Source organism: Pristiophorus japonicus, chromosome 10 (genome assembly GCF_044704955.1).
Source record: "Pristiophorus japonicus isolate sPriJap1 chromosome 10, sPriJap1.hap1, whole genome shotgun sequence".
NCBI classification, from domain to species: Eukaryota; Metazoa; Chordata; class Chondrichthyes; family Pristiophoridae; genus Pristiophorus; species Pristiophorus japonicus.
This window is the reverse complement of record NC_091986.1, coordinates 42,226,583-42,250,535: the sequence shown is the minus strand read 5'-3', so window position 1 is coordinate 42,250,535 and position 23,953 is coordinate 42,226,583. Positions and strand designations below refer to the sequence as shown.

Sequence of the window (23,953 nt, the reverse complement as noted above, 5' to 3'; positions counted from 1 at the left end):
GAATATCCCTCTCACCCCAATAACTGAATATCCTTCTCTCTCCCCCAGTAATTAAATATCCTTCTCTCTCCCCCAATAACTGAATATCCTTCTTTCTACACCAGTAACTGAATATCCTTCTCTCTACCCCAATAACTGAATATCCTTCTCTCTCCCCAATAACTGAATATCCCTCTCACCCCAATAACTGAATATCCTTCTCTCTGTACCCCAATAACTGAATATCCTTCTCTCTCCCCCAATAACTGAATATCCTTCTCTCTCCCCCAATAACTGAATATCCTTCTCTCTCCCCCAGTAACTGAATATCCTTCTCTCTCCCCCAATAACTGAATATCCTTCTCTCTCCCCCAGTAACTAAATATCCTTCTCTCTCCCCCAGTAACTGAATATCCTTCTCTCGACCCCAATAACTGAATATCCTTCTCTCTACCCCAATAACTGAATATCCTTCTCTCTACCCCAATAACTGAATATCCTTCTCTCTCCCCCAATAACTGAATATCCTTCTCTCTACCCCGGTAACTGAATATCCTTCTCTCTGTACCCCAATAACTGAATATCCTTCTCTCTGTACACCAATAACTGAATATTCTTCTCTCTCCCCCAATAACTGAATATCCTTCTCATTACCCCAATAACTGAATATCCTTCTCACTACCCCAATAACTGAATATCCTTCTCACTACCCCAATAACTGAATATCCTTCTCTCTCCCCCAGTAACTGAATATCCTTTTCTCTACCCCAGTCACTGAATATCCTACTCTCTACCCCAATAACTGAATATCTTTCCCTGCTCCCCATAACTGAATATCCTTCTCTCTACCCCAATTATGGAATTTGCTTCTTTCTACCCCAGTAACTGAATATCCTTCTCTCTACCCCAATAACTAAATATCCTTCTCTCTCCCCAGTAACTGAATATCCTTCTCTCTCCCCCAATAACTGAATATCCCTCTCTCCCCCAATAACTGAATATCCTTCTCTCTGTACCCCAATAACTGAATATCCTTCTCACTACCCCAATAACTGAATATCCTTTTCTCTGTACCCCAGTAACTGAATATCCTTCTCACTGTACCCCAGTAACTGAATATCCTTCTCTCTACCCCAATAACTGAATATCCTTCTCTCTGTACCCGAATCACTGAATATCCTTCTCTCTGCCCCAGTAACTGAATATCCTTCTCTCTACCCAAATAACTGAATATCCTTCTCTCTGTACCCCCAATAACTGAATATCCTTCTCTCTGTACCCCCAATAACTTGAATATGCTTCTCTCTGTACCCCAATAACTGAATATCCGTTTCTCTACCCCAATAACTGAATATCCTTCTCTCTACCCCAATAACTGAATATCCTTCTCTCTCCCCCAATAACTGAATATCCTTCTCTCTACCCCAATAACTGAATATCCTTCTCTCTCTCCCCCAGTAACTGAATATCCTTCTCACTACCCCAGTAACTGAATATCCTTCTCTCTGTACCCCAGTAACTGAATATCCTTCTCACGACCCCAATAACTGAATATCCTTCTCTCTCCCCCAATAACTGAATATCCTTCTCTCTACCCCAATAACTGAATATCCTTCTCTCTCCCCCAATAACTGAATATCCTTCTCTCTACCCCAATAACTGACTATCCTTCTCTCTGCCCCAATAACTGAATATCCTTCTTTCTACACCAGTAACTGAATATCCTTCTCTCTGTACCCCAATAACGGAATATCCTTCTCACTACCCCAATAACTGAATATCCTTCTCTCTACCCCAATAACTGAATATCCTTCTCTCTCCCCCAATAACTGAATATCCCTCTCACCCCAATAACTGAATATCCTTCTCTCTCCCCCAGTAACTAAATATCCTTCTCTCTCCCCCAATAACTGAATATCCTTCTCTCTCCCCCAATAACTGAATATCCTTCTCTCTCCCCCAGTAACTAAATATCCTTCTCTCTCCCCCAGTAACTGAATATCCTTCTCTCTACCCCAATAACTGAATATCCTTCTCTCTACCCCAATAACTGAATATCCTTCTCTCTACACACCAATAACTGAATATTCTTCTCTCTCCCCCAATAACTGAATATCCTTCTCTCTCCCCCAGTAACTGAATATCCTTCTCTCTCCCCCAGTAACTGAATATCCTTCTCTCTCCCCCAGTCACTGAATATCCTACTCTCTACCCCAATAACTGAATATCTTTCCCTGCTCCCCATAACTGAATATCCTTCTCTCTCCCCCAATAACTGAATATCCTTCTCTCTCCCCCAATAACTGAATATCCTTCTCTCTCCCCCAGTAACTGAATATCCTTCTCTCTACCCCAATAACTGAATATCCTTCTCTCTCCCCCAATAATTGAATATCCTTCTTTCTACCCCAGTAACTGAATATCCTTCTCTCCCCCAATAATTGAATATCCTTCTCACTACCCCAATAACTGAATATCCTTTTCTCTGTACCCCAGTAACTGAATATCCTTCTCACTGTACCCCAATAACTGAATATCCTTCTCTCTGTACCCGAATCACTGAATATCCTTCTCTCTACCCCAATAACTGAATATCCTTCTCACTACCCCAATAACTGAATATCCTTCTCTCTGTACCCCAGTAACTGAATATCCTTCTCACTGCCCCAATAACTGAATATCCTTTTCTCTGTACCCCAGTAACTGAATATCCTTCTCACTGTACCCCAATAACTGAATATCCTTCTCTCTGTACCCGAATCACTGAATATCCTTCTCACTACCCCAATAACTGAATATCCTTCTCTCTGTACCCCAGTAACTGAATATCCTTCTCACTACCCCAATAACTGAATATCCTTCTCTCTGTACCCCAATAACTGAATATCCGTTTCTCTCCCCCAATAACTGAATATCCTTCTCTCTACCCCAATAACTGAATATCCTTCTCTCTCCCCCAATAACTGAATATCCTTCTCTCTGTACACCAATAACTGAATATCCTTCTCTCTACCCCAATAACTGAATATCCTTCTCTCTCCCCCAATAACTGAATATCCTTCTCTCTACCCCAGTAACTGAATATCCTTCTCTCTACCCCAATAACTGAATATCCTTCTCACTCCCCCAATAACTGAATATCCTTCTCTCTACCCCAATAACTGAATATCCTTCTCTCTGTACCCCAGTAACTGAATATCCTTCTCACTGCCCCAATAACTGAATATCCTTCTCTCTACCCCAGTAACTGAATATCCTTCTCTCTACCCCAATAACTGAATATCCTTCTCACTCCCCCAATAACTGAATATCCTTCTCTCTCCCCCAATAACTGAATATCCTTCTCTCTACCCCAGTAACTGAATATCCTTCTCTCTACCCCAATAACTGAATATCCTTCTCACTCCCCCAATAACTGAATATCCTTCTCTCTACCCCAATAACTGAATATCCTTCTCTCTCCCCCAATAACTGAATATCCTTCTCACTCCCCCAATAACTGAATATCCTTCTCTCTCCCCCAATAACTGAATATCCTTCTCTCTACCCCAGTAACTGAATATCCTTCTCTCTACCCCAATAACTGAATATCCTTCTCTCTCCCCAATAACTGAATATCCTTCTTTATACCCCAGTAACTGAATATCCTTCTCTCTCCCCCAGTAACTGAATATCCTTCTCACTACCCCAATAACTGAATATCCTTCTCTCTACCCCAATAACTGAATATCCTTCTCTCTGTACCCCAATAACTGAATATCCTTCTCTCTGTACACCAATAACTGAATATCCTTCTCTCTACCCCAATAACTGAATATCCTTCTCTCTACCCCAATAACTGAATATCCTTCTCACTCCCCCAATAACTGAATATCCTTCTCTCTACCCCAATAACTGAATATCCTTCTTTATACCCCAGTAACTGAATATCCTTCTCTCTCCCCCAGTAACTGAATATCCTTCTCTCTCCCCCATAATTGAATATCCTTCTTTCTACCCCAGTAACTGAATATCCTTCTCTCTACCCCAATAACTGAATATCCTTCTCTCTCCCCCATAATTGAATATCCTTCTTTCTACCCCAGTAACTGAATATCCTTCTCTCAGTACCCCAATAACTGAATATCCTTCTCACTACCCCAATAACTGAATATCCTTCTCACTACCCCAATAACTGAATATCCTTCTCTCTGTACCCCAATAACTGAATATCCGTTTCTCTCCCCCAATAACTGAATATCCTTCTCTCTACCCCAATAACTGAATATCCTTCTCTCTCCCCCAATAACTGAATATCCTTCTCTCTGTACACCAATAACTGAATATCCTTCTCTCTACCCCAATAACTGAATATCCTTCTCTCTCCCCCAATAACTGAATATCCTTCTCTCTACCCCAGTAACTGAATATCCTTCTCTCTACCCCAATAACTGAATATCCTTCTCACTCCCCCAATAACTGAATATCCTTCTCTCTACCCCAATAACTGAATATCCTTCTCTCTGTACCCCAGTAACTGAATATCCTTCTCACTGCCCCAATAACTGAATATCCTTCTCTCTACCCCAGTAACTGAATATCCTTCTCTCTACCCCAATAACTGAATATCCTTCTCACTCCCCCAATAACTGAATATCCTTCTCTCTCCCCCAATAACTGAATATCCTTCTCTCTACCCCAGTAACTGAATATCCTTCTCTCTACCCCAATAACTGAATATCCTTCTCACTCCCCCAATAACTGAATATCCTTCTCTCTACCCCAATAACTGAATATCCTTCTCTCTCCCCCAATAACTGAATATCCTTCTCACTCCCCCAATAACTGAATATCCTTCTCTCTCCCCCAATAACTGAATATCCTTCTCTCTACCCCAGTAACTGAATATCCTTCTCTCTACCCCAATAACTGAATATCCTTCTCTCTCCCCAATAACTGAATATCCTTCTTTATACCCCAGTAACTGAATATCCTTCTCTCTCCCCCAGTAACTGAATATCCTTCTCACTACCCCAATAACTGAATATCCTTCTCTCTACCCCAATAACTGAATATCCTTCTCTCTGTACCCCAATAACTGAATATCCTTCTCTCTGTACACCAATAACTGAATATCCTTCTCTCTACCCCAATAACTGAATATCCTTCTCTCTACCCCAATAACTGAATATCCTTCTCACTCCCCCAATAACTGAATATCCTTCTCTCTACCCCAATAACTGAATATCCTTCTCTCTCCCCCAATAACTGAATATCCTTCTCACTCCCCCAATAACTGAATATCCTTCTCTCTCCCCCAATAACTGAATATCCTTCTCTCTACCCCAGTAACTGAATATCCTTCTCTCTACCCCAATAACTGAATATCCTTCTCTCTCCCCCAATAACTGAATATCCTTCTTTATACCCCAGTAACTGAATATCCTTCTCTCTCCCCCAGTAACTGAATATCCTTCTCTCTCCCCCATAATTGAATATCCTTCTTTCTACCCCAGTAACTGAATATCCTTCTCTCTACCCCAATAACTGAATATCCTTCTCTCTCCCCCATAATTGAATATCCTTCTTTCTACCCCAGTAACTGAATATCCTTCTCTCAGTACCCCAATAACTGAATATCCTTCTCACTACCCCAATAACTGAATATCCTTCTCTCTACCCCAGTAACTGAATATCCTTCTCTCTGTACCCCAATAACTGAATATCCTTCTCTCTCTCCCCCAATAACTGAATATCCTTCTCTCTGTACCCCAATAACTGAATATCCTTCTCACTACCCCAATAACTGAATATCCTTTTCTCTGTACCCCAGTAACTGAATATCCTTCTCACTGTACCCCAGTAACTGAATATCCTTCTCTCTACCCCAATAACTGAATATCCTTCTCTCTGTACCCGAATCACTGAATATCCTTCTGTCTACCCCAGTAACTGAATATCCTTCTCTCTGTACCCCAATAACTGAATATCCTTCTCACTACCCCAATAACTGAATATCCTTCTCTCTGTACCCCCAATAACTGAATATCCTTCTCTCTGTACCCCCAATAACTGAATATGCTTCTCTCTGTACCCCAATAACTGAATATCCGTTTCTCTACCCCAATAACTGAATATCCTTCTCACTACCCCAATAACTGAATATCCTTCTCTCTGTACCCCCAATAACTGAATATCCTTCTCTCTGTACCCCCAATAACTGAATATCCTTCTCTCTGTACCCCAGTAACTGAATATCCTTCTCACTTCCACAATAACTGAATATCCTTCTCTCTGTACCCCAATAACTGAATATCCTTCTCTCTGTACCCCAGTAACTGAATAACCTTCTCTCTACCCCAATAACTGAATATCTTTCCCTGCCCCCCATAACTGAATATCCTTCTCTCTCCCCCAATAACTGAATATCCCTCTCTCTACCCCAATAACTGAATATCCTTCTCTTTCCCCCAATAACTGAATATCCTTCTCTCTACCCCAATAACTGAATATCCCTCTCTCTCCCCCAATAACTGAATACCCCAATAACTGAATATCCTTCTCTCTCCCCCAGCAACTGAATATCCTTCTCTCTCCTCCAGTAACTGAATATCCTTCTCTCTCCCCCAATAACTGAATATCCTTCTCTCTCCCCCAATAACTGAATATCCTTCTCTTTCCCCCAATAACTGAATATCCTTCTCTTTCCCCCAATAACTGAATATCCTTCTCTCTACCCCAATAACTGAATATCCTTCTCTCTCCCCCAATAACTGAATATCCCTCTCACCCCAATAACTGAATATCCTTCTCTCTCCCCCAGTAACTAAATATCCTTCTCTCTCCCCCAATAACTGAATATCCTTCTCTCTCCCCCAATAACTGAATATCCTTCTCTCTCCCCCAGTAACTAAATATCCTTCTCTCTCCCCCAGTAACTGAATATCCTTCTCTCTACCCCAATAACTGAATATCCTTCTCTCTACCCCAATAACTGAATATCCTTCTCTCTACACACCAATAACTGAATATTCTTCTCTCTCCCCCAATAACTGAATATCCTTCTCTCTCCCCCAGTAACTGAATATCCTTCTCTCTCCCCCAGTAACTGAATATCCTTCTCTCTCCCCCAGTCACTGAATATCCTACTCTCTACCCCAATAACTGAATATCTTTCCCTGCTCCCCATAACTGAATATCCTTCTCTCTCCCCCAATAACTGAATATCCTTCTCTCTCCCCCAATAACTGAATATCCTTCTCTCTCCCCCAGTAACTGAATATCCTTCTCTCTACCCCAATAACTGAATATCCTTCTCTCTCCCCCAATAATTGAATATCCTTCTTTCTACCCCAGTAACTGAATATCCTTCTCTCCCCCAATAATTGAATATCCTTCTCACTACCCCAATAACTGAATATCCTTTTCTCTGTACCCCAGTAACTGAATATCCTTCTCACTGTACCCCAATAACTGAATATCCTTCTCTCTGTACCCGAATCACTGAATATCCTTCTCTCTACCCCAATAACTGAATATCCTTCTCACTACCCCAATAACTGAATATCCTTCTCTCTGTACCCCAGTAACTGAATATCCTTCTCACTGCCCCAATAACTGAATATCCTTCTCTCTGTACCCCAATAACTGAATATCCTTCTCACTACCCCAATAACTGAATATCCTTCTCTCTGTACCCCAATAACTGAATATCCGTTTCTCTCCCCCAATAACTGAATATCCTTCTCTCTACCCCAATAACTGAATATCCTTCTCTCTCCCCCAATAACTGAATATCCTTCTCTCTGTACACCAATAACTGAATATCCTTCTCTCTACCCCAATAACTGAATATCCTTCTCTCTCCCCCAATAACTGAATATCCTTCTCTCTACCCCAGTAACTGAATATCCTTCTCTCTACCCCAATAACTGAATATCCTTCTCACTCCCCCAATAACTGAATATCCTTCTCTCTACCCCAATAACTGAATATCCTTCTCTCTGTACCCCAGTAACTGAATATCCTTCTCACTGCCCCAATAACTGAATATCCTTCTCTCTACCCCAGTAACTGAATATCCTTCTCTCTACCCCAATAACTGAATATCCTTCTCACTCCCCCAATAACTGAATATCCTTCTCTCTCCCCCAATAACTGAATATCCTTCTCTCTACCCCAGTAACTGAATATCCTTCTCTCTACCCCAATAACTGAATATCCTTCTCTCTCCCCCAATAACTGAATATCCTTCTCACTCCCCCAATAACTGAATATCCTTCTCTCTCCCCCAATAACTGAATATCCTTCTCTCTACCCCAGTAACTGAATATCCTTCTCTCTACCCCAATAACTGAATATCCTTCTCTCTCCCCAATAACTGAATATCCTTCTTTATACCCCAGTAACTGAATATCCTTCTCTCTCCCCCAGTAACTGAATATCCTTCTCACTACCCCAATAACTGAATATCCTTCTCTCTACCCCAATAACTGAATATCCTTCTCTCTGTACCCCAATAACTGAATATCCTTCTCTCTGTACACCAATAACTGAATATCCTTCTCTCTACCCCAATAACTGAATATCCTTCTCTCTACCCCAATAACTGAATATCCTTCTCACTCCCCCAATAACTGAATATCCTTCTCTCTACCCCAATAACTGAATATCCTTCTCTCTCCCCCAATAACTGAATATCCTTCTCACTCCCCCAATAACTGAATATCCTTCTCTCTCCCCCAATAACTGAATATCCTTCTCTCTACCCCAGTAACTGAATATCCTTCTCTCTACCCCAATAACTGAATATCCTTCTCTCTCCCCCAATAACTGAATATCCTTCTTTATACCCCAGTAACTGAATATCCTTCTCTCTCCCCCAGTAACTGAATATCCTTCTCTCTCCCCCATAATTGAATATCCTTCTTTCTACCCCAGTAACTGAATATCCTTCTCTCTACCCCAATAACTGAATATCCTTCTCTCTCCCCCATAATTGAATATCCTTCTTTCTACCCCAGTAACTGAATATCCTTCTCTCAGTACCCCAATAACTGAATATCCTTCTCACTACCCCAATAACTGAATATCCTTCTCTCTACCCCAGTAACTGAATATCCTTCTCTCTGTACCCCAATAACTGAATATCCTTCTCTCTCTCCCCCAATAACTGAATATCCTTCTCTCTGTACCCCAATAACTGAATATCCTTCTCACTACCCCAATAACTGAATATCCTTTTCTCTGTACCCCAGTAACTGAATATCCTTCTCACTGTACCCCAGTAACTGAATATCCTTCTCTCTACCCCAATAACTGAATATCCTTCTCTCTGTACCCGAATCACTGAATATCCTTCTGTCTACCCCAGTAACTGAATATCCTTCTCTCTGTACCCCAATAACTGAATATCCTTCTCACTACCCCAATAACTGAATATCCTTCTCTCTGTACCCCCAATAACTGAATATCCTTCTCTCTGTACCCCCAATAACTGAATATGCTTCTCTCTGTACCCCAATAACTGAATATCCGTTTCTCTACCCCAATAACTGAATATCCTTCTCACTACCCCAATAACTGAATATCCTTCTCTCTGTACCCCCAATAACTGAATATCCTTCTCTCTGTACCCCCAATAACTGAATATCCTTCTCTCTGTACCCCAGTAACTGAATATCCTTCTCACTTCCACAATAACTGAATATCCTTCTCTCTGTACCCCAATAACTGAATATCCTTCTCTCTGTACCCCAGTAACTGAATAACCTTCTCTCTACCCCAATAACTGAATATCTTTCCCTGCCCCCCATAACTGAATATCCTTCTCTCTCCCCCAATAACTGAATATCCCTCTCTCTACCCCAATAACTGAATATCCTTCTCTTTCCCCCAATAACTGAATATCCTTCTCTCTACCCCAATAACTGAATATCCCTCTCTCTCCCCCAATAACTGAATACCCCAATAACTGAATATCCTTCTCTCTCCCCCAGCAACTGAATATCCTTCTCTCTCCTCCAGTAACTGAATATCCTTCTCTCTCCCCCAATAACTGAATATCCTTCTCTCTCCCCCAATAACTGAATATCCTTCTCTTTCCCCCAATAACTGAATATCCTTCTCTTTCCCCCAATAACTGAATATCCTTCTCTCTACCCCAATAACTGAATATCCTTCTCTCTCCCCCAATAACTGAATATCCTTCTCTTTCCCCCAATAACTGAATATCCTTCTCTTTCCCCCAATAACTGAATATCCTTCTCTCTACCCCAATAACTGAATATCCTTCTCTCTCCCCCAATAACTGAATATCCTTCTCTCTACCCCAATAACTGAATATCCTTCTCTCTCCCCCAATAACTGAATATCCTTCTCTCTACCCCAATAACTGAATATCCTTCTCTCTCCCCCAATAACTGAATATCCTTCTCTTTCCCCCAATAACTGAATATCCTTCTCTCTACCCCAATAACTGAATATCCCTCTCTCTCCCCCAATAACTGAATACCCCAATAACTGAATATCCTTCTCTCTCCCCCAGCAACTGAATATCCTTCTCTCTCCTCCAGTAACTGATTATCCTTCTCTCTCCCCCAATAACTGAATATCCTTCTCTCTCCCCCAGTAACTGAATATCCTTCTCACTACCCCAGTAACTGAATATCCTTCTCTCTGTACCCCAGTAACTGAATATCCTTCTCACGACCCCAATAACTGAATATCCTTCTCTCTCCCCCAATAACTGAATATCCTTCTCTCTACCCCAATAACTGAATATCCTTCTCTCTCCCCCAATAACTGAATATCCTTCTCTCTACCCCAATAACTGACTATCCTTCTCTCTGCCCCAATAACTGAATATCCTTCTTTCTACACCAGTAACTGAATATCCTTCTCTCTGTACCCCAATAACGGAATATCCTTCTCACTACCCCAATAACTGAATATCCTTCTCTCTACCCCAATAACTGAATATCCTTCTTTCTACACCAGTAACTGAATATCCTTCTCTCTGTACCCCAATAACGGAATATCCTTCTCACTACCCCAATAACTGAATATCCTTCTCTCTACCCCAATAACTGAATATCCTTCTCTCTCCCCCAATAACTGAATATCCCTCTCACCCCAATAACTGAATATCCTTCTCTCTCCCCCAGTAACTAAATATCCTTCTCTCTCCCCCAATAACTGAATATCCTTCTTTCTACACCAGTAACTGAATATCCTTCTCTCTACCCCAATAACTGAATATCCTTGTCTCTCCCCAATAACTGAATATCCCTCTCACCCCAATAACTGAATATCCTTCTCTCTGTACCCCAATAACTGAATATCCTTCTCTCTCCCCCAATAACTGAATATCCTTCTCTCTCCCCCAATAACTGAATATCCTTCTCTCTCCCCCAGTAACTGAATATCCTTCTCTCTCCCCCAATAACTGAATATCCTTCTCTCTCCCCCAATAACTGAATATCCTTCTCTCTCCCCCAGTAACTAAATATCCTTCTCTCTCCCCCAGTAACTGAATATCCTTCTCTCTACCCCAATAACTGAATATCCTTCTCTCTACCCCAATAACTGAATATCCTTCTCTCTACCCCAATAACTGAATATCCTTCTCTCTCCCCCAATAACTGAATATCCTTCTCTCTACCCCGGTAACTGAATATCCTTCTCTCTGTACCCCAATAACTGAATATCCTTCTCTCTGTACACCAATAACTGAATATTCTTCTCTCTCCCCCAATAACTGAATATCCTTCTCATTACCCCAATAACTGAATATCCTTCTCACTACCCCAATAACTGAATATCCTTCTCACTACCCCAATAACTGAATATCCTTCTCTCTCCCCCAGTAACTGAATATCCTTTTCTCTACCCCAGTCACTGAATATCCTACTCTCTACCCCAATAACTGAATATCTTTCCCTGCTCCCCATAACTGAATATCCTTCTCTCTACCCCAATTATGGAATTTGCTTCTTTCTACCCCAGTAACTGAATATCCTTCTCTCTACCCCAATAACTAAATATCCTTCTCTCTCCCCAGTAACTGAATATCCTTCTCTCTCCCCCAATAACTGAATATCCCTCTCTCCCCCAATAACTGAATATCCTTCTCTCTGTACCCCAATAACTGAATATCCTTCTCACTACCCCAATAACTGAATATCCTTTTCTCTGTACCCCAGTAACTGAATATCCTTCTCACTGTACCCCAGTAACTGAATATCCTTCTCTCTACCCCAATAACTGAATATCCTTCTCTCTGTACCCGAATCACTGAATATCCTTCTCTCTGCCCCAGTAACTGAATATCCTTCTCACTGCCCCAATAACTGAATATCCTTCTCTCTACCCAAATAACTGAATATCCTTCTCTCTGTACCCCCAATAACTGAATATCCTTCTCTCTGTACCCCCAATAACTTGAATATGCTTCTCTCTGTACCCCAATAACTGAATATCCGTTTCTCTACCCCAATAACTGAATATCCTTCTCTCTACCCCAATAACTGAATATCCTTCTCTCTCCCCCAATAACTGAATATCCTTCTCTCTCCCCCAATAACTGAATATCCTTCTCTCTACCCCAATAACTGAATATCCTTCTCTCTCTCCCCCAGTAACTGAATATCCTTCTCACTACCCCAGTAACTGAATATCCTTCTCTCTGTACCCCAGTAACTGAATATCCTTCTCACGACCCCAATAACTGAATATCCTTCTCTCTCCCCCAATAACTGAATATCCTTCTCTCTACCCCAATAACTGAATATCCTTCTCTCTCCCCCAATAACTGAATATCCTTCTCTCTACCCCAATAACTGACTATCCTTCTCTCTGCCCCAATAACTGAATATCCTTCTTTCTACACCAGTAACTGAATATCCTTCTCTCTGTACCCCAATAACGGAATATCCTTCTCACTACCCCAATAACTGAATATCCTTCTCTCTACCCCAATAACTGAATATCCTTCTCTCTCCCCCAATAACTGAATATCCCTCTCACCCCAATAACTGAATATCCTTCTCTCTCCCCCAGTAACTAAATATCCTTCTCTCTCCCCCAATAACTGAATATCCTTCTCTCTCCCCCAATAACTGAATATCCTTCTCTCTCCCCCAGTAACTAAATATCCTTCTCTCTCCCCCAGTAACTGAATATCCTTCTCTCTACCCCAATAACTGAATATCCTTCTCTCTACCCCAATAACTGAATATCCTTCTCTCTACACACCAATAACTGAATATTCTTCTCTCTCCCCCAATAACTGAATATCCTTCTCTCTCCCCCAGTAACTGAATATCCTTCTCTCTACCCCAATAACTAAATATCCTTCTCTCTCCCCCAGTCACTGAATATCCTACTCTCTACCCCAATAACTGAATATCTTTCCCTGCTCCCCATAACTGAATATCCTTCTCTCTACCCCAATAACTGAATATCCTTCTCTCTACCCCAATAACTAAATATCCTTCTCTCTCCCCAGTAACTGAATATCCTTCTCTCTCCCCCAGTAACTGAATATCCTTCTCTCTCCCCCAGTAACTGAATATCCTTCTCTCTACCCCAATTATGGAATTTGCTTCTTTCTACCCCAGTAACTGAATATCCTTCTCTCTGTACCCCAATAAATGAATATCCTTCTCTCTCCCCCAATAACTGAATATCCTTCTCTCTCCCCCAATAACTGAATATCCTTCTCTCTACCCCAATAACTGAATATCCTTCTCTCTATCCCAATAACTGAATATTCTTCTCTCTAACCCGGTCACTGAATATCCTTCTCACTACCCCAGTAACTGAATATCCTTCTCTTTCCCCCAATAACTGAATATCCTTCTCTCTCCCCCAATAACTGAATATCCTTCTCTCTACCCCAGTAACTGAATATCCTTCTCTCTCCCCCAGTAACTGAATATCTTTCCTTGCCCCCCATAACTGAATATCCTTCTCTCTACCCCAATAACTGAATATCTTTCCTTGCCCCCCATAACTGAATATCCTTCTCTCTACCCCAGTAACTGAATATCCTTCTCTCTACCCCAATAACTGAATATCTTTCCTTGCCCCCCATAACTGAATATCCTTCTTTCTACCCCAATAACTGAATATCCTTCTCTCTACCCCAATAACTGAATATCCTTCTCTCTACCCCAGTCACTGAATATCCTTCTCTCTGCCCCAATAACTGAATATCCTTCTCTCTACCCCAGTAACTGAATATCCTTCTCTCTAACCCGGTAACTGAATATCCTTCTCTCTAACCCGGTAACTGAATATCCTTCTCTCTACCCCAGTAACTGAATATCTTTCCTTGCCCCCCATAACTGAATATCCTTCTTTCTACCCCAATAACTGAATATTCTTCTCTCTACCCCAATAACTGAATATCCTTCTCTCTAACCCGGTAACTCAATATCCTTCTCTCTACCCCAATAACTGAATATCTTTCCCTGCCCCCCATAACTGAATATCCTTCTTTCTACTCCAGTAACTGAATATCCTTCTCTCTGTACTCCAATAACTGAATATCCTTCTTTCTACCCCAATAACTGAATATTCTTCTCTCTACCCCAATAACTGAATATCCTTCTCTCTACCCCAATAACTGAATATCCTTCTCTCTACCCCAGTAACTGAATATCCTTCTCTCTAACCCGGTAACTGAATATCCTTCTCTCTACCCCAATAACTGAATATCTTTCCCTGCCCCCCATAACTGAATATCCTTTTCTCTACCCCGGTAACTGAATATCCTTCTCTGTACCCCAATAACTGAATATCCTTCTCTCTACCCCTCCAATGACTGAATATCCTTTTTTGAAACAGGGAGACCAAAACTCCACGCAGTACTTCAGATGTATTTATGTTAAATTTAATTTCCATTCCAGCATGAATTATTCATCGAATCATACCGCTCTAAAGGACACCATTTGGGCCACGTCCCTTTGAAAGAGCTATGTGTTATATATGTAAACTTGTATTTACTCTGTACAGCCACCAGAGGGCTCATCCCCTGGAGTCACAAGGGATCCCACAATCCCTTGAGAGCACAGGTATTTAAGGAGGCCTCACAGGTTGGAGAGGCACTCTGGAGATCTGCAATAAAAGACAACGGTCACACTTTACTTTGAGCTCACAGTGTTCAGTCTGACTCTCCATACATAACAACTGGCCACGAGACACAGATAGCAAACCCAAAGCTGCAGAGAACAGTGGGCATCCTGGAGACATTCTCGGAGAGAGATGATTGGGAAACTTTTGTGGAGTGACTCGACCAATACTTCGTGGCCAACGAGCTAGATGGGGAAGAGGGCACTGCCAAACGAAGGTTGATCCTCTTCTGTCTGTGGGGCACCAACGTATGGCCTCATGAAGAATCTGCTTACTCCAGCGAAACCCACGGAGAAATCCTACGATGATTTGTGCACACTGATCCGAGAGCATTTGAACCCGAAGGAAAGCGTTCTGATGGTGAGATACCGGTTCCACACCTACAAAAGGTCTGAAGGCCAGGAAGTGGCGAGTTATGTCACCGAGCTAAGACGCCTTGCAGGACATTGCGAATTTGAAGGACATTTGGAGCACATGCTCAGAGACTTTTTCGTACTTGGCATTGGCCACGAAACCATACTTCGCAAACTTTTGACTGTAGAGAGCCCAAACTTGAGTGAGGCCATAGCGATAGCCCAGGCGTTTATTGCCACCAATGACAATACTAAGCAAATTTCTCAGCACACGAGTGCTACTACAAATACTGTGAACAAAGTGATGTTGTTTTCAAATCGCAACATACAGGGCAGGTCACACATACCTGCAGCTGCACGTCCACAGATGTCTCAGAGTCCACCATCAAGGGTGATGAATGCCAGGCCATTAACACCTTGATGGCGCTGCGGGGGTGATCATCGTTTCCATTCATGTCGATTCAAAGGGTACGTTTGCAAGGGCTGTGGAACAATGGGACACCTCCAATGTATGTGCAGGTGAGCTGCAAATGCTGTTAAACCTGCAAATCACCATGTTGCAGAGGAGGACAGATCCACGGAGGATCACGGCGAACCGGAGCCTCAGACTGAGGAGGCAGAGGTACATGGGGTGCACACATTCACCACGAATTGTCCGTTGATAATGCTGAATGTCGAACTAAATGGACTCCCGGTGTCAATGGAACTGGACACGGGCGCGAGCCAGTCCATCATGGGCAAAAAGACTTTCGAAAGATTGTGATGCAGCAAGGCCTCAAGGCCAGCCTTAACTCCCATCCATACGAAACTTAGAACTTACACAAAAGAACTGATTCCTGTAATCGGCAGTGCTACCGTAAAGGTCTCCTACAGTGGAGCGATGTACAAGCTACCACTCTGGGTGGTACCGGGCGATGGTCCCAAGCTGCTCAGCAGGAGCTGGCTGAGAAAGATACGCGGGAACTGAAACAACGTCCGAGCACTATAGCCCACTGACGACACTTCGTGTGCCTAGGTCTTAAACAAGTTCCTTTCGCTGTTCGAACCAGGCATCGGGAAATTCCAAGGAGCAAAATTGCAGATCCACCTAACTCCAGGAACGCGACCCATCCATCACAAGGCAAGAGCAGTACCGTACATGATGAAAGGGTTGAGAGCGAGCTAAACTGGCTGCAAAGAGAGGGCATCATTTCACCGATTGAGTTCAACGAATGGGCCAGCTCGATCGTTCCTGTCTTCAAGGAAGACAGCACTGTCAGAATCTGTGGCGATTACAAAGTAACTATTAATCGTTTCTCCCTGCCAAAGACCGACGACCTCTTTGCAACGCTGGCGGGAGGAAAGACGTTCACGAAGTAGGATTTGACTTCAGCCTACATGACGCAGGAACTGGAGGAATCATTGAAGGGCCTCACCTGCATCAACACACACAAAGGTCTTTTCATTTATAACAGATGCCCGTTTGGAATTCGATCAGTGGCGGTGATATTCCAGAGAAACATGGAAAGCTTACTGAAGTCGGTCCCGCACACCGTGGTCTTCCAGGACGACATCTTGATCACAGGTCGGAACACAGTCGAGCATCTGCAGAACCTGGAGGAGGTTCTTAGTCGAATCAACCGCGTGGGGCTCAGGTTAAAATGCTCGAAGTGCGTTTTCCTGGCACCTGAAGTGGAGTTCTTGGGGAGGAGGATCGCGGCGGATGGCATCAGACCCACCGATTCGAAGACTGAGGCAATCGAAAACGCACCGAGGCCACAGAACGTGACGGAGCTGCGGTCGTTTCTAGGACTCCTGAACTATTTTGGTAACTTCTTACCGGGTCTCAGCACACTGTTAGAACCAGTGCATGTCGTACTGCGAAAAGGGGATGAATGGGTTTGGGGCAAAAGCCAAGAAAATGCCTTTGAGCATAACAATTTTCTCGCTTTTACAAACAAATTGCTTGTGTTGTGTGATCCATGTAAGTGTTTGGTTCTAGCATATGATGTATCGTCATGTGGCGTCGGGTGTGTATTGCAACAAGCTAATAATTTCGGGAAATTGCAACCGGTTGCTTATGCATCCAGGAGTCTGTCTAAGGCTGAGAGAGCCGACAGCATGATTGAGAAAGAAGCGTTAGCGTGTGTCTATGGGGTAAAGAAAATGCATCAATACCTGTTTCGGCTAAAATTCGAATTGGAATGACCATAAGCCATTCATATCCCTGTTTTCTAAGAGTAAAGGGATAAATACCAATGCATCGTCCCACATCCAGAGATGGGTGCTCACGTCGTCCACATACAACTACGCCATCCGCCACAGGCCAGGCACAGAAAACTGCGCCAATGTTCTCAGTAGGCTGCCATTGCCCACCACGGGGGTGGAAATGGCGCAGCCCGCAGATTTAGTCATGGTTATGGAAGCATTTGAGAGTGAGAAATCACCCGTCTCTGCCCGGCAGATCAAAACCCCTTATTGTCCCTCGTCAAAAACTGTGTGCTTCACGGGAGCTGGTCCAGTGTCTCAGTGGAAATGCAGGAAGAGATAAAGCCGTTCCAGCGGTGCAAAGATGAAATGTCTATACAGGCAGACTGCCTTCTGTGGGACAATCGTGTAGTGGTTCCCAAGAAGGGCAGAGACACCTTCACCTTCATCAGTGACCTCCACAGTACCCACCCAGACATTGTAATGATGAAAGCCAAAGCTTAGATCCCACGTGTGGTGGCCTGGTATCGATGCGGACTTCGAGTTCCTGCGTTCACAGATGTAATACATGCTCGCAGTTAAGCAATGTATCCAGAGAGGCGCCGCTAAGTTTATGGTCTTGGCCCTCCAAACCGTGGTCTAGGGTACATGTCGACTATGCAGGCCCCTTCTTGGGCAAAATGTTTCTTGTGGTTGTAGATGCGTACTCCAAATGGAGTGAATGTGAGATAATGTCGGCTCGCACATCCGCTGCCAATACTGAAAGCCTGCGGGCCATGTTTGCCACACACGGCCTACCCGATGTCCTGGTGAGCGACAACGGGCCATGTTTTACCAGTGCTGAGTTCAAAGAATTCATGACCCGCAACGGGAACAAACATGTCACATCTGCCCTGTTTAAACCAGCGTCCAATGGTCAGGCAGAGAGAGCATTGCAAACCATCAAGCAAGGCTTGAAAAGGGTAACTGAAGGCTCACTACAGGCTCGCCTATCCCGAGTCCTGCTTAGCTACCGCACGAGACCCCACCCACCTGCTGAACTGCTCATGAAAAGGGCACTTAAGACAAGGCTCTCGTTGGTTCATCCTGACCTACATGAACAGGTAAAGAGCAGGCGGCTTCAACAAAGTACATACCATGATAGCGCAAATGTGTCATGCGAGATTGAAATCAATGATCCTGTATTTGTATTGAATTATGGACAAGGTCCCAAGTGGCTTCCTGGCACTGTCATGGCCAAAGAGGGGAACAGGGTGTTTCGGGTCAAACTTTCAGATGGACTCATTCACTGGAAACACTTGAACCAAATCAAACTCAGATTCACGGACTATCCTGAGCAACCCACCTTGGACCCTACCTTCTTTGACCCCACCCAACATATACACCAGTGGCAACCGATACTACGGTTGACCACGAAGCAGGACCCATCATTCACAGCAACCCAGCAGGATCCAGCAAGGCCAGCTGCACAGCAGCCCAGCGAGGGCCCAACAAATGATTCAACAACACCAGCTTTCACACCGAGACGATCAACCAGGGCAAGAAAGGCCCCAATCGACTCACATTGTAAATAGTTACACTATTGACTTCGGGGCGGGGGTGGGGGGTGGGGTGGGAAGAGAGTAAGAGATGCTGGGAGAAGAGAGAGAGAGAGACATGGGTGGGGGTTGGACGGGAGAGAGGGAACTCAGGGAAGACGATCACGTGTTCCAACCCCCTACAAGGGACATCGTTGGAGTGGATGATATCCAGAACACACGACACTGTCACTATTCACTTCATACCCAATAAACCTGTTAACAATCCGTACACAATGCCCCATCTATGGGGGGGGGGGGGCGGAGAAGGATGCACGCGCTGGGATAAGGCACTTTGGCTGGGGGAGGCATGCACTTGGACTAGGTTAAGGCACTTTGGCTGGGGGAGGCATGAACTTGGACTGGGGTAAGGCACTTCGGCTGGCGGAGGCATGCACTTGGCCTGGGGTAAGGCACTTCGGCTGGGGGAGGCATGCACTTGGACTGGGGTAAGGCACTTTGGCTGGCCCTTGCTGACTTCCGGGGAGCCCTGTCCTCTGTCGCTTCAGGAAGTCAAAGTGGATCGAGTTACAATTTGTAATGTCAGTGAGACCTTGGGATAGGCGGTTCCAGTTACACATTCCTGTGAAACTTTAGGGTGTGGCTTATCCTCCCAAGGGGACCAATCAGAAACAAAGGGTGGAGCACGTTGGCCATTTTGGCAGTAGAAACCAACATGCCCATGCAATTAGTCCATTGCCCCCTGCTCTTTCCCCAGAGCCCTGCATATTTTCAAGTTTACATCCAATTCACTTTTGAAAATTACTATTGAATCTGCTTCCACCGCCCTTTCAGGCAGCACATTCCAGATCACAACTCGATGCATATAAAGAAAAAAATCCCCTCTGTTTCTTTTGCCAATTACCTTAAATCTGTGGTTACCAGCCCCTCCACCAGTACAAACAGTATTTCCCTATTTACTCTATCAAAAACCCTTTGTGTACTCTATTCTTTATTCAAAATGCTCAGGAATGCAATCCCAGTCACGATCTATTCTCATGGAGTAGTTGAGGCGAATAGCATAGATGCAATTTGTAAGAAATCGTGAATTGGAAGAAATAATTTGAGACCAAAAAGTCTCTTCAGACTGGTGTTAGAATTGAAGGATTCACTCCATGGTACAATAGCTAAAGCGACTTGAACAGCGTGAACATCAATAACTGATAACAGACTGCTCCAAACATCTGGAAGGCCAAGAATGGCCTGTCTGTCTCCAACCGTGGGAGGATGTGAAGAGGAGGGTTTCACTTATGAATTGAGACAAAGAACCCGACATCATAGGTTAAATGGTCCTGCCAATATTCTACTCCAGGCCCACCCCTAAAAAGAGACTCAAAGAAAAAGACCTGGAAGGTGTTTCAGGGCAGAGGGTGCAGAGAAGAGCTGTTTGTACCACCAGCCATCTGTCCGATCGGGACTAATACCAGTTACATGTCACAGTCGTATGTCTACAATATCTATCCTGATTGTGTGTTGTGTTTGACTATATTTGAACTACCGCTCCCTTAATAAAATGCCGTAGAACTCCTAAGACCCTTTGAGTATCAGTGTAGAAGTATGGTGGGAGGAGGCTCGTGTGGAGCATAAACACCGACATGGACTAGTTGGGCCGAATGGCCTGTTTCTGTGCTGTAAATACCTTGTAATACTTTGATGTTTTGCCCTAGCAGGGCCATTCTCGCAGCAGCTGATCGGCTCGTGTGAGGTTGACACATTCGATCTGCTTTCCTCTTTAGGGCCAGCTGCTTGCAGACCATGGGCACAACCCGCTGATGAAGAAAGTCTTTGATGTTCTCCTCTGCTTTGTACAAATCAACCAGTCGGAAACCGCGCTGAAGTACGTCTTTGCTGCTCTGAGGAACCTTGTCTACAAGGTACAAAAGTCACTTTATTTTTTTAACTCCTCTTGGTAAAGTGTGTGGGCTGGATTTTCATTTGAGGTCATTTCGGGGCGTTAATCACGGCGGGGCGGCAATTATAGTGCCCGAGAAAAGTTTGCGTCTCAGTCAGCAAAATTCACCAACTGGGCCGAGTGTGGAGCGGAGCACTAAGGGACGTGTTATACAGCTCTTTTAGGGTGCAAGGCTGGCTGAGCAAATTAAAATCTGTTCCTAAAGAGCCAGCCTCAGAATGCCCGAAGAGAGGCCTCTGGCAGAAAAAAACGCAACTAAAAACACAGCAAACATTCCCAATATCTTAAACAACCCATAATAAGCTATAATCGCAAAAATAAAATAAACAAAACAATCAAACTTACCTCGTTCACCAATTCCATTACTCACCGGCTGGTTTTCGAGGCGGTCCCACCACGGAGTGCTACGGGCCGTTATAGGCTCAGCACACAACAAATTTCAACATGCAGTCGAAGCCAGTGGCATTACACGCCGGCTCGACACTCCCAGCCAGTGCTGCTCAGCGACCCCGCAAAACCGGCAACAAATTAGCTGGCGGGGTGCTGGAAACTGGCCTGGAAAGCTTCTCCTCCGCCATTACCACCCCTCCGGGGCGCGAGCAGAGGCGGCCACATAACGACCACATTTACTTCAAGAAGTTTAGTCTGCATTTGCCTAGAAACCCATTGCCGAGGTATTTATTTTTCAGTTTCCATCCACATTCTTCGAAGGCCGAGCTGATATGTGTGCCGCAATGTGCTACGAGATTTTGAAGTGTTGCAACTCTAAACTGAGCACAATCCGCAGTGATGCGTCTACACTCCTTTATTTCTTAATGAGGAACAATTTTGAGTGGACACGAAGAAAATCCTTTGTGAGAACTCACCTGCAGGTCAGTGCCATTGAAGAAATTGCCTGAAAGGACGGTGGAAGCAGATTCAATAGTAATTGTCAAAAGGGGAATTGGATATATACTTGAAAGGGAAAAACTTGCAGGGCGATGGGGAAAGAGCAGGGGGAGTGGGACTAATTGGATAGCTCTTTTTATTCCAAGGGTTAAGTTATGAGGAGAGATTACACAAACTTATTCCGCAGAATTTAGACGGTTAAGGAGTGATTTGATTGAAGTTTTCAGGATATTAAGGGGAACAGATCAGGTAGACAGAGAGAAACTTGTTCCGCTGGTTGGAGAGTCTAGGACTAGGGGGCTTAGTCGAAAAATTAGAGTTGGACCTTTAAGGAGTGAAATTAGGAAACACTTCTACACACAAAGGGTAGTAGTAGTTTGGAACACTCTTCCGCAAATGGCAATTGATGCTAGATCAATTGTTAATTTTAAATCCAAGATTGATAGATTTTTGTTAACCAAAGGTATTAAGGGATATGGGGTAAAGGCGCGTGTATGGAGTTAGGTCGCAGATCAGCCATGATCTCGTTGAATGGCGGAACAGGCTCTAGGGGCTGAATGGCGGCCTCCTGTGCTATATGATTCTATGTTAAAATGAGCTTAATTTCTTACTGTTAAGATGAGTGCTCCATTCTCAGTAAATGCCAATCAAAAACACAATTTCCACATTTTGTACATCTTCAAATCAGGATTTTCTGCAGCGGGGTATCTGACAGCGTCTGCCATTAGTTAGACTTGCACCCTTCAACTCAGAGTATGTTTTGCCCACTATGTTGCTGAAAGTGTGACTGGTAACGCAGTGAAGGCAAGCAGGGCATCTGGGACCTGAATGAACAGGTCAAGCAACAGGGTATCTCCTCAACCAATCAGATTGGAGAGGATTGAGATATAAACAGCGCAGGAGAAGGAGACTGAGATTAAAAGGGCTGAATTCAGGTTCAGAGGAGAGGAAATAAAGGCTCCAAGTTTCGGCCTGAGTTGCTCCTTTTTTTGGAGCAACTAGTTTAGAATGGAGCATCTTAGAAATTGCAATTTTCGGCATTTAGTTTGCTCCAGTTCTAGTCAGTTAGATAAGTTTCATTTTAGTACAGATTTTTTTTCAAAGGGGGCGTGTCCAGCCACTTACGCCTGTTTTGCAAGTTAGGCAGCAAAACTTACTTCAAACTAACTTAGAATGGAGTAAGTGTAGATTTTTCGATGCTCAGAAAAACCTTGCCTACACTTATAAATCAGCCGTAGGGAACGAAAGATTAGGGGGGACGGGGAGGGAAGTTTACAAACATTAAACACTTCACTTTTACAAACAAAGAGCCATCATCAATAATAAATGATAAATAAATCAATAAATCAACCAATAAATCAATCCAAAAAAAATATATAAAAATCGTAATTAAAAAATCAATCAATAAATAAAACGTTATTTCTACTCACCGACTGCAGCATCGGGAGCCCTCCAACAGCGTGCTGAGACGCCCCCCACCCCCCACCCCGGCAAGTGTCTCTCTCCTTCTGTCTCTGTCAGTGTCCCTCTCTCTGTTTCTGTGTTTCTGACAGCGAGGGGGGAGAGGGAGAGGGAGGAGAGGGGAGGGAGAGGGAGGGAGGAGAGGAGAGGAGGAGAGAGAGAGAGAGGGAGAAGGGGAGGAGAGAGAAGAGGAGGAGGAGAGAGAGAGAGAGGAGGAGAGGGAGAGAGAGAGAGAGAGAGGAGAGAGAGAGAGGGAGGGAGAGAGAGAGGAGGGAGGAGGGAGAGAGAGAGAGAGAGAGAGGAGGAGGAGAGAGAGGAGAGAGAGAGGAGGAGAGAGAGAGAGGAGAGAGGAGAGGAGTGGAGGAGGAGGGAGGAGGGAGGGGGAGAGAGGGAGGGAGGAGGGAGGGAGAGAGGGAGGGAGGGAGAGGGAGGTGAGGAGGGAGGAAGGAGGGGAGAGGACGGAGGGAGAGGAGGGAGAGGAG

The 23,953-nt window shown here is 43.9% G+C and overlaps 1 protein-coding gene across 5 annotated transcripts in view; it reads left to right on the top strand.

The window, feature by feature from the left end:
- Positions 1-23,953, top strand: part of LOC139274972 (dedicator of cytokinesis protein 9-like) — a 455,604-nt gene that overhangs the window by 360,420 nt on the left and 71,231 nt on the right. For all 5 annotated transcript variants that reach the window (XM_070891774.1, XM_070891771.1, XM_070891772.1 and 2 more), the window contains 2 exons: positions 20,947-21,084; positions 21,812-21,994. In XM_070891774.1, coding sequence (XP_070747875.1) covers positions 20,947-21,084; positions 21,812-21,994 — 321 coding nt within the window. The remainder of the gene's footprint in view (positions 1-20,946; positions 21,085-21,811; positions 21,995-23,953) is intronic.